Source organism: Carcharhinus amblyrhynchos, chromosome 1 (assembly GCF_965287045.1).
Source record: "Carcharhinus amblyrhynchos chromosome 1, sCarAmb.v2.hapA, whole genome shotgun sequence".
NCBI lineage: Eukaryota > Metazoa > Chordata > Chondrichthyes > Carcharhiniformes > Carcharhinidae > Carcharhinus > Carcharhinus amblyrhynchos.
Genome location: NC_137324.1, coordinates 73,919,047 through 73,931,124, shown reverse-complemented (window position 1 = coordinate 73,931,124; position 12,078 = coordinate 73,919,047). Strand labels below are relative to the sequence as shown.

General features: G+C 43.5%; 1 protein-coding gene across 6 annotated transcripts in view; it reads left to right on the top strand.

Moving 5' to 3' along the window:
* Positions 1 to 5,735: 5,735 nt before the first annotated feature.
* The window catches only part of LOC145341960 (calcium uptake protein 3, mitochondrial-like), a 177,398-nt gene continuing 171,055 nt past the window's right edge, over positions 5,736 to 12,078 (top strand). For all 6 annotated transcript variants that reach the window (XM_080187109.1, XM_080187083.1, XM_080187100.1 and 3 more), the window contains exon 1: positions 5,736 to 6,050. In XM_080187109.1, the coding sequence (XP_080043235.1) occupies positions 5,775 to 6,050 (276 nt within the window). In that variant the 5' untranslated portion in view covers positions 5,736 to 5,774. The remainder of the gene's footprint in view (positions 6,051 to 12,078) is intronic.

Sequence of the window (12,078 nt, the reverse complement as noted above, 5' to 3'; positions counted from 1 at the left end):
CTTATGTTCTTATGTTCTTATGGAGTCACATGTCATCCAGATCAGGTAAGGACAGCAGATTTCCTTCCCTGAATGTTCACTTGTGTCCACAGCATGCAGACTCTGGATGCCAACATGACTGCCATGTTAAATGGGGTAACAGTCTTGGGATAGATTTGTTTTCACAGTGCTACAGTGGTGTATTCCAAGCTGCTGTTAGCAAAGTGGTAGCAGTGAAGTGCATCTAGCCAAAGAGATGGATATTGAAAGGGGACATGGAAAAGGAAATTCCATTCAAAGTGTTTTCACTTCTTACCTGTTGCTCACATTCCCTGGTTAGTACCCAACACGTTATCTCATGTCCCAATGGGCCTTTCTGCTCTTTCACATGTGGAGTAGACTTTGACATGGTCCTCAGTGGCTCAGATATCATCAGCCAAATGTAAACCAATAGTCAGAATAGGGAACTGTGCATCCTGCCTCTAAAGCTGATGGTTCGTATAAGATAGGAGCAGTAGGAAAAGGGAGGGCGCAATCTTGTTACCCTCCCCTTTGTGGTGGGGGCAGTTAATCAGGTTGAAGGTGATGGATGATAATCCTGTCATCTTCCCACTTCCACCCTGACTAAGTCCATGACCGGAAGACCCATTGACAGCCCTCCCACCCTACCACAAATTGAGGCCTTTAATTTCCCACTTTAAAGGGCTTCACTACCACCACACCAGCGTGTTTCTCACAGTGGGAGGTGACACACCATTCACTGGAGTTGGGATCTCCTGGTCCTGCCAGAAAATATCAACATTGTATCACTGCATTAAATACACTTCAGTTTTATTTTATCAATAGTAGCAGATCATCCATTACATTTCATGTTATAATGTGAAGAAAACACAATCTTCTAACAACTGAAATATTGTATTTGCAATGTGTAATAAATATATCATTATATAATTTAGTTCATCTCCTGCAGTCTTGCTCCTACATTTGACAAATTGTCCCTTTTCCTTGTGTGGATAACCTAGACTTACATTTCAACATTAATCATTGTTACATTTTTGGGGATGTCACCTTTAAGAGAAAATGTCAGAATGGAGACTCTTCTACATATTCTGATGTTTCGGGAGTAGGTTAAACATCCTTTAGCACAAGTTACAAGATGAGCTGGAGTCCTCCACATCTGCAAATTAACAGTCCTCTTTCAACTAATGACAGCAAAATAAAAGTATCTGACTTCACTGTGTAGGCTGCTGCTGGATCAGTATGGTATTTTCTTAAATAACAATTATTACTGGTCTTCAAAAGTAATCTAATGTGTGTGAATAATTAACCAAAAGAGAAAATGCTGGAAAATCTCAGCAGGTCAGGCAGCATCTATAAGGAGAGAAAAGAATTGACATTTTGAGTCCAGGTGACCCTTCGTCAAAGCTGTGTGAATAATTGTTCGTTATGGAACCATGTAAGCCTTTCTTTACTGTTCCTTTCCTCATCTAACTGCTTTCATGTCCCTCTCTTATGTTCTTATGTTTCTTATGTTCTCTTTGACTTTCTATTCCAGCCATCTTTTTGTCTTCCTCTCTCTCTTTCTCTGACTCTTTGTTTGCTATACATATCTCTGATTATGTTTGATTCTATTCTCATTCTTTCTCTAATTCCATCTGGAGCTGTCCTTCTCTTTACCTTCTTTGTCATCTGTGGTTAAGCAATGTAGAAGATGGTACAACACACAAATGACAGAGAAACTGTCTGAGGACTGAGCATTTTAAACTATGTGAAAAGGAGGGGAGTAAAGCTTTATGTTAACAAGAGGCATAATGGGTATATCAGTTCTGTTCAGGAGGATGTGAGTAACCTGCAGTTTGGAAGCCAAATGAGCAATAGGTGTCAAAGGGCTGGTAGTAGCCAGTGGAAATGGGAATTTGAGAAGTAGTTGAAAAGGTGGTACATGAGAGCACTCAGAGAAGGCAAGTTGGGCTGTGACATTACCTGCTGGTGCTGTTAGCGGCTGAGACCTCTTATGAAGAGCTGGATCCAACAGCAGTTGGGAATTGGCCTGTAGACCGGTTGAATTGAAGAGCTGAATTTAGGATCAGGCAGGTGGTAGGCCTGGGAGCAATGATGCGAGACTGGATTCTCACAGAATAAGGGAGAAGAGCCAGGGGTCTGGCAGCAAGTTAGCAACTGTTTTTCCCTGCAGCCTGACTTTATTTACTAGCAGCTTTCCTGTAATATAACTAAATGAATGAGAGGTTTTTTCTGTAGTAAAGGTGGGTTCTAAAATGCAAAAGGGAAAAGGATGCAATTCATCACTAAAAGGATTTAAAGATAGAAATTGTATTTGTGCAGCATCTTTCAGAACCTCAGGACATCACACAGTGAATTAAGAAATACTTTTGAAATCACTTTTATAAGATGGGAAATGTGGCAATCAATTTTGCACATTGCAGGTTCCTTTGCATTGCAATTAGACAATGACCAGATAATCTGTTTTAGTGTTGTTGATTGGGGGATAAACATTTGCTGAGACACTGAGACACTGCTGTTCTTCAGGATTATGTCAAGGGATCTCTTTATGGCTAGATAAAGCCTCAGTTTAATGTCTCATCTAAAAGATGGCATGTTCCAATAGCACAGAACTCTCTCAGTACTGCACTGGAGTGTCAGCCTGGACTATGTGTTTAAGTTTTTTGAGTGGGACTTGAACCCAGAATCTTTTGACTCAGGTGAAATTGTTACCACTGAGCCAAGGTTGATTTTGAAAGGAGTTTGACAGTATTTTGATTGATATTAAACAAAATAAACAAAGTAGTGAGGGAAGCCCTCCAGTGACAAACAAGAGGAAGAGCATCCAATGGATGCAGCAGAGAGATTTTATTCACTGAGCAGCATACTGGGAGAAGTCAGCGTAGTCACATTGACTGTACTGTGGGTAGTGGAAAAACTGGTATCAAAGAGTGGTTAAGCCCAAGACATTACATTACTGTTTCCCTTCCTCTCTCCCTCCTCCTCTCACCAAAAAGAGGACAAGCAAAGTAAAAGCAAGATAAGATTCTTATTGTACCTTTCCTAAATATACAAAGGCAGAACTGGCAGGTAGTGCTGTCAGTTGCAGGAGATCAGGAGCTTTCTAGTGACCCTGATGACTATGTCTGTGGGAAGTGTGACCAGCTGCAGCTTCTTGCAGGCCACATTGTTCAGTTGGAGCAACAGCTGGACACACTGTGGAACATACAAGGGGTGTGTGGTAGACACTAGCTTCAGGGAGATGGTCACACCACAGGTCCAAACAGGTAGGTGGGTGACAGTCAGCAGAGGTGGGCAGGTAAGGTCTCCTGTGGCTATTTCCCCCTCAAATATATTATTGGGGGGGGGTAGCCTCTCAGGGGAAAATACCAGCAGCAGCCAGACTTGTGGTACCACAACTGGTACCACAAGTTGTGGTACAACAACTGTACACAACTTTTCTGTGGCCGTGAATGAGACTCGAGGATGGTGTGTTGCCTCCATGGTGCCAGAATCCAGAGGGGGAAGGGAGGGTGCATGGGTGGAGAACTGGAACAGCAGGCCAGTAAGTGTAGAGACTGGGGAAAAAGGTGAGACTGAGATAAAGATAGCGCAGTGTAAGAGCAGACGGGGCTCGGTGGGACTGGCGGTCCGGAGTATGTTTTCTTCAATGCAAGAAGTAGAACACGTAAAACAGATCAATTGAGAACCTGCATGGAATTATGATGTTGTTGCAATTACAGAGACACGGTTAAAGGAGGGATAGGAGCGGCAGCTTAACATCCTGGGATATTGTTGTTTTAGAGGGCCAAAAGGGGTGGGGAGTTGCATTGCTGATTAGGGAGCACATCGCAGTTGTTTTGAAGGAGGACACATTAGAGAGATCTTGAATTGAGGCATTATGGGTGGAGCTCAGGAATAAGAAGCATGAAATCGCAATGTTGGGAGTGCATTATAGACCTCCCAACAGCCTGCAGGAGACAGAGGAGCAGTTGTGTAGTCAGATACTGAAAAGATATGAAAAAAAGCAGGGTTATTATGGTGGGTGACTTTAACTTCCCCTATATTGACTGGGACTTTGTTACAGCCAGAGACTCGAATGGCGAGCAATTTGTTAGATGTGTCCAAGAAGGCTTTTTAATACTAGACTTGGTATTGGGGAATGAGCCAGGTCAGGTGATCAATGATTCAGTAGGGGAGCATTTTTGACTCAGCGACCATAATTCCAGTAGATTTCAGATAATCATGGATAAGGACAAGAATGACCCTCGGGTGAGGGTGCTTAATTGGGCGAGGGCCATTAAATCCAAATTAGACAGGAACTTGGGAATCTGGATTGGGAGTGGCTATTTGAGGGCAAATCCATGTTTGACATGTGGGAGGCTTTTAAAGGCCAGTTGATTGAAGCGCAGGACAGGCATATCCCAGCAAACATGAAGAATAGAAATGGCAGGATTCGGGAACCACGGATGACAAGGGAAATTGTACGCCAAGTCAAAAGGAAAAAGGGAGCAATAGGACTAGGCATCTTAAAACTGATGAAGCCCTTGAAGAGTACAGTGAAAGTAGGAAGGAACTTAAACACGGAATTGGGAGGGCTGAAAGGGGCCATGAAATGTCTTGAGCAAACAGAGTCAAGGAGAATCCCAAGGCTTTTTAAGAGCAAGAAGGTAGCAAGAGAAAGCATAGGCCCACTCAAGGACATTGGAGGGAAGTTATCCATGGAGCCACAGGGAGTGAGTGAGATCCTTAATGAGTACTTTGTATCACTATTTATCAAGGAGAAGGACATGATGGATGTTGAGGTCAGGGATAGGTGTTTGAACCCTCTAGAAAATATCAATATATTGAGGGAAGAAGTATTGAGTATCCTAATTTGCATTAAGGTAGACAAGTCCCTGTGGCCGGGTGGGATCTATTCCAGATTACAGCAGGAGGGAGCTGGGGCTTTAACAGAAATCTTCACATCCCCTTTGACCATAGGCAAAGTTCCAGAAGACTGGCGAATAGCCAATGTTGTTTCCTTTCTTAAGAAAGGAAGAAGGGATAATCCAGGAAATTATAGACCAGAGAGACACCTCAGTGATGGGGAAGCTTTTAGAGAAGACACTGAGGGACAGGATACATGCACATTTGGAAGAAAATGGACTAGTTAGTGAAGAGCAGCATGATTTTATATGGTAAGGTCATGTCTCACTAACTTGATTGAGTTTTTTGAAGAGGTGACAAAGATAATTGATGAGGGAAGGGCTGTGGATGTAGCTTATATGGACTTTTGTAAGGAGTTTGACAAGGTCCTATATGGCAGAATAGTACAAAAAAACACATGGGATTTGGGATGGAGTGGCAAGATGGATACAGAACTGGCTTGGTTATGGAAGACAAGAAAGTTAGATGGCCAAGGTGATTAAAAAGGCATGCTTGTCTTCATCAGCTGGAGCATTGAGTACAAGAATTGGCAGCTTGAATCTTGTTTGTCTCCCTTGTGGGGACCTTGAATTGAATTCAATTGGATTTTGAATTTGATTTTTGGAGCATGCAAGGGAAGGAGGGAAGTTTGCCTGGTCCACTGAGCTTTGTAACTTTAAGAGTGGAGTAAAATCAATCAAACTGCTTAATCACCCTTTCAGGGAGACAAAGCATCTCTCAGTAAACACCAGGCTACACCCCCTCTTCAAGCAAAACGCTACTCTCCCTATCCCAGAGCCACCCAGAGCAGCTTCCCCCACCCCCGGGCTCGCGCCGCCGCTCTCGCGATAGCGCTCGAGCCACCCGGCTAACGGCCACCAGCAGCCATGGCCGCTCTGAGGGGATTCCTCAAGATGCAGCGACTGAGCCGCAGATCCGGGCAGGCGGCCGCTTCCAGCAGCCTGAGACGGGCTGCAGCCTTCGCATCCCGACCAGTGCCGGGGAGCGGCCTCTGGCTGGCGGCTGTTTGTGGTGTCGGAGGAGCAGCGGCAGCGGCTTCGTGTTATTATTATGCGGAGTGGGAGAGGCGGCGGGGGCTCCCGTTCGCCGATGGGTCCGCTCCACTCGGTGTCCCGGTTGTCGAAGCCACGGGAAAGGCCAAGGTAGGTGTTTGCGGGACTTCACCGGAGCGGGGAACTGATGCTGGTGAGCGAGCATCTTGGTGCTGGCAACGGATGCTGCCCGTCTCATCAAAACCTGCCTCAGTTTAAGTGAGACAACCTCCACAGCGAACAGCAAGATTGTCTGGAATATTTACCATATTTAGTAATATTTGTTCCATTCTGAATGCACGGCCTTTACATAAATGTGGATCTGTTGTGTGATGCTGCAGAACTCCCTCCATTAGTCTCAGTCCCCTGTCATTCTGTTAATATTACTGTCTGACATGGTGTTCAGCAGCATCCCTGCTGGTACCAAGGTGTATTTGTGCGTGTCTGGATTTGCCTCAATATCGAGGACATTACGACAGGATTAAAAATAATGAATATACGGCTGTCTGGTTTGTTTTGTTTTCCTTCTGTGTCTGATGATCTGTCGAATCTGATGGTGAAATGTTTTAAAAGTACAATTGCGTAAAAGATGCAAATAATGAAACGTCAGAGAACATCTCAAGCAAGTAAAACCTCGTTAAATAGCAAAATTGTGTTGCTTGTCGTTGGTGTGGAGTGAGAAAGTGAGGGCAGATGAGAAAAAATGTTAGAAACGGGACTGGGAAGAGACTAAATAGCACAATTCGGGGGACCAAGAGGCTGGGACGGTAAAGTGCCAGGAGACAGTAGGGTAGGGGGAGGTGGGAATGGGCTAGGTAAAGGCTACTTTTAAAGTAATCAGAAATTAATTTAACAACAAAGCAGCCATGAAAATTGATGGACAAAGTCAAGAGGAAGGCATGGAAAGACTATTTTTTAAAAATCCTATATTTATATTTTGACTTTTATATCCTCTTGAAATTCCAAAGTAAACAAAGAAAATTACAGCACAGGAACAGGCCCTTTGGCCCTCCAAACCTGCACTGACTATGCTGCCCAACTGAATTAAACCCCTGTACCCTTCCGGGCTGCATATCCCTCTATTCCCATTCTGTTCTTGTATTTGTCAGATATCCCTTAAAAGTCACTATCGTATCTGCTTCCACTACTTCCCCCACAGCAAGTTCTAGGCATCCACCACCTTCAGTGTAAGAGAAACTTACCTCGTACATCTCTTTTAAATCCTACCCTTCGCACCTTAAACTATGCCTCCTAATAATTGACTTTTCCATCCTGAGAAAAAGCTTCTGACTATCCATTCTGTCCATGCCCTTTATAATTTTGTAGACTTCTGTCAGATCACCCCTCAACCAAGGGGAACAAACCAAGTTTCTCCAACCTCTCTTCATAGCTAATACCCTCCATACCAGGCAACATTTATTTTCCTGTTTAAAAAAAAAGCTTCCACATCTTTCTGGTATTGTGGCGACCAGAACTGAACCTACATTCCAAGTGCGGCCTAACCAGGGTTCTATAAAGCTGCAACATAACTTGCGAATTTTTAAACTCAGTGCCCAAGCTGATGAAGGCAAGCATGCCGTATGCCTTCTTGAGTCTTTCTCCACCTGCGTTGCCACCTTCAGTGACCTGTGTACCTGTACGCCCAGATCCCTATGCCTGTCAATACTCTTAAGGGTCCTGACATTTACTGTATATTTCCTATCTGTGTTAGACCTTTCAAAATGCATTACCTCACACTTGTCTGGATTAAACTCCAACTGCCATCTCTCTACCTAAGTATCCAACTGATCTATTTCGTGCTGTATCCTCTGATGGTCCTCACCGCTATCTGCACGTCCACCAACCTTTGTGACATCTGCAAACTTACTAATCAATCCAGTTACATTTTCTTCCAAATAATTTTTATATATATATATAAACAGCAAGGGTCCCATCACTGATTCCCGAGGAACACCACTTATCACAGCCCTCCATTCAGAAACGCACCCTTCCACTGCTACCCTCTCTACTACGACCAAGCCAGTTTTGTATCCACCTTGCCAGCTCACCTCTGATTCCATGCAACTTCACCTTTTGCACCGATCTGCCAGGAGGGACCTTGTCAAAGGGCTTACTGAAGTCCATATAGACAACATCCACTGACTTACACTCATCAATCATCTTCGTCACTTCCTCAAAAAACTCGGTCAAGTTAGTGAGACACCACTTCCCCTTCACAAAACCATGTTGCCTCTCGCTAATACATCAACTTACTTCCAAGTGGGAGTAAATCTGTCTCGAAGAATCCTCTCCAATAATTTCCCTAGGTCAGGATAGGTTCAAAGAGATAGATGAGGAGAATTCTGAATGTTTCTGTTGGGGAATTGATTTAGGCAGGATTCATTGGCTGATGAATAATGGGTAGGCAGTAATTAAATGCAAACATGTATTTAAAATTAAAATGAACTTAAATTTTTAAACCTACTTCTAATATCTAGGCAGGGAAACTAAGTTTTTTTAATCTAAAGTTTGAAGATGTATAGTGATAAGTAGGAGGAATTGAAACTCCAACTACTCATAGAAGTACAAAGTGATACATTTTAATAGAACAAGGAGAACATAGAACATTACAGTGCAGAACAGGCCCTTCGGCCCACGATGTTGCGCCGACCAGGCTTTTTTTTAAAAAAAAGCACTGACCCACTAATCTAAACCAATCCCTTTTCGTCCATAAACCTATCCACAGATCTCTTAAACGCCCCCAAACTAGGCGCATTTACAACCGCAGCAGGCAGGGCATTCCAATCCCTCACCACCCTCTGGGTAAAGAACCTACCCCTGACATCCGTCCTATAACTACCACCCCTTAATTTAAAGCCATGTCCCCTCGTGCTAGCATTCTCCATCCGGAGGAAAAAGGCTATCACTATCCACCCTATCTAAACCTCCAATCATCTTATATGTTTCAATAAGATCCCCTCTTAGCCGCCTCCTTTCCAGCGAAAACAACCCCAAATCCCTCAGTCTCTCCTCATATGACCTCCCCTCCATACCAGGCAACATCCTGGTAAACCTCCTCTGCACCCTCTCCAAAGCCTCCACGTCCTTCCTGTAATGTGGGGACCAGAACTGCACACAGTACTCCAAGTGCGGCCGCACCAGAGTTGTGTACAGTTGCAACATGACGCTGCGACTCCTAAATTCAATCCCCCTACCAATAAACGCCAAGACACCGTATGCCTTCTTAACTACCTTATCTACTTGATTCCCAACTTTCAGGGATCTATGTACACATACACCTAGATCCCTCTGCTCCTCCACACTATTCAAAGTCCTCCCGTTAGCCCTATACTGAACACAACTGTTACTCCTACCGAAATGAATTACCTCACACTTCTCCGCATTAAACTCCATCCGCCACCTCGTGGCCCAGCTCTGCAACCTGTCTAAGTCACCCTGCAAACTATGACACCCTTCCTCACAATCTACCACACCACCGACTTTGGTGTCATCAGCAAACTTACTAATCCACCCAACTATACCCTCATCCAGATCATTAATAAAAATTACAAACAGCAGTGGCCCCAAAACAGATCCCTGAGGCACACCGCTCGTAACCGAACTCCATGACGAATATTCACCATCAACCACCACCCTCTGTCTCCTATCTGCCAGCCAATTCCTGATCCAAGTACCTAGATTACCCCCAATCCCATACATCTGCATTTTCTGCAGAAGCCCACCATGGTGAACCTTATCAAACGCCTTACTAAAATCCATATATACCACGTCAACTGCCTTACCCCTATCCACCTCTTTGGTCACTTTCTCAAAGAACTCAATAAGGTTAGTAAGGCACGACCTACCTGCTACAAAACCATGCTGACTGTCTCTAATCAATTCATTACTCTCCAAATAACTATAAATCCTATTCCTAATAATTCTTTCTAAAACCTTGCCCACAACAGAAGTAAGACTCACCAGTCTATAATTCCCGGGGAAGTCTCTGTTCCCCTTCTTAAACAATGGGACAACATTCGCTGTCCTCCAATCTTCCGGTACTATACCAGAGACCAACGATGACCTGAAGATCAGAGCCAGAGGCTCTGCAATCACCTCTCTAGCCTCCCAGAGAATCCTAGGGTAAATCCCATCCGGACCAGGGGACTTATCTATTTTCAAGCCCTCTAGAATATCCAGCACATCCCCGGTTTCAACTGCAATACTTTCTATTTTACACCCCTGCACCCCAGTGTCCTCCACAGCTATATTCATGTCCCCCTGCGTGAACACCGAAGAGAAATATTGGTTCAATGCCTCTCCAATCTCTTTCGGTTCCACACACAACTTCCCTCTACTGTCTATAACTGGCCCTAATCTTGCCCTAACCAACCTTCTGTTCTTGACATACCTATAGAACGCCTTAGGATTCTCCTTAATCCTATCAGCCAAAGTCATCTCATCTCATCTCATGTCCTCTTTTAGCCCTTCTTAACTCCCTCTTCAACTCCCTCCTAGCCAATCTAAAGCTTTCTAATGCACTACCTGAGCCCTCAAGCCTCATCCGAACATAAGCCTCCTTTTTCTTCCTAACCAACGAATCAACTTTTTTAGTACACCACGGTTCCCTAGCCCTACCAAATCCTCCTTGCCTGACAGGGACATACCTATTGCAGACCCGCAGTAGCTGTTCCTTGAAAAAATTCCACATTTCGGACGTTCCCAGTCCCTGTAATCTCCAACCTATGCTTCCTAATTCTCTCCTAATAGCCTCATAATTACCCTTCCCCCAGCTAAAACTACTGACCTGAGGTTCATGCCTATCCCTTTCCATCACTAAGGTGAACGTAACCGAATTGTGGTCACTATCACCAAAATGCACACCAACTTCCAAGTCTAGCACCTGGTCTGGCTCATTACCCAGCACCAAATCCAATATAGCCTCACCTCTAGTTGGCCTATCAACATACTGAGTCAAAAAACCTTCCTGCACACTTTGAACAAAAACTGACCCCTCTAACGAGCTAGAGCTATAGCAATTCCAATCAATATTAGTAAAGTTAAAGTCCCCCATAACAATTACCCTATTACTTTCACTCCTAACCAGGATCGTCTCCGCAATCCTTTCCTCAACCTCTCTAGAACTTTTTGGAGGTCTATAAAAGACTCCCAGCAGGATGACCTCTCCTCTCCTATTTCTAATCTCCAATATAAATATAAAACAAAGCAATATAAAAGCAATATAAAACAAAAGAAGCAATATAAAACAAAAGAGCACAATTCCAAAAGGGCACAGAGAGACTGAGAGGTAGATGTGAACAAATAGTTGCGGTTGGCAATACAAGTTGAAAGTGATTAATAAGGTATACTTGATCCTGAGCTTTATAAATAGAGTAAGAAGTCTCTCAACACCAGGTTAAAGTCCAAAAAGTTTATTTGGAATCACTAGTTTTCAGAGTGCTGCTGCTTCATCAGGTGAGTGGCACTTTATAATATATTGGTTAGGCCACAACTGGAGTATTATCTACAGTTTAGGAAGTGTACTTTAAAAAGGACATGAAGATTTTAGAGAATGGATCAGGAATGAGGGACTTCAGTTAAATGGATAGAAGGGAGAAGTCAACATAGGTCCTTCTTAAGATTCTGAGATTTGATAGAGATGTTCAAAATTATGAGGGATCTAGATAAAGAGAAGCTGTTTCCATTGGCACAAGTTCAAGAATCAGAGGAAACAGATCAAAGAACAAAGATGTAAAGTGATTGGCAAAAGAACCAAAAATGATGAAGAAAAGTTTCTTTATTTAGTGAGTACTTGTGATCTGGAATGCATTGCCTGAAAGGGTAGGGAAGAATATTCAGTTATAGTTGTCAAAATTGGATAAATTGGAATTGGATAAATAACTGGAAATATTTGCAGAGTACAAGGAAAGCATAGAGAAGTGGAACTAGCTAAATTGTTTTTGCAGTGAATTTGCACAGACTTGATGGGCCAAATAGATTTGTTCTGCACTATAACCCATCTATGATTCTAAGTACAGAGACCAGGGTCTGATTCCAGTAGCTGCTTGTTGAATACTGGGGAAATTCTATTAGTGCTATCCAGAGGAATGACAGAATAATGTCTAATTGAGGAGGCAGCATAATAAAGAAATGTAGTATG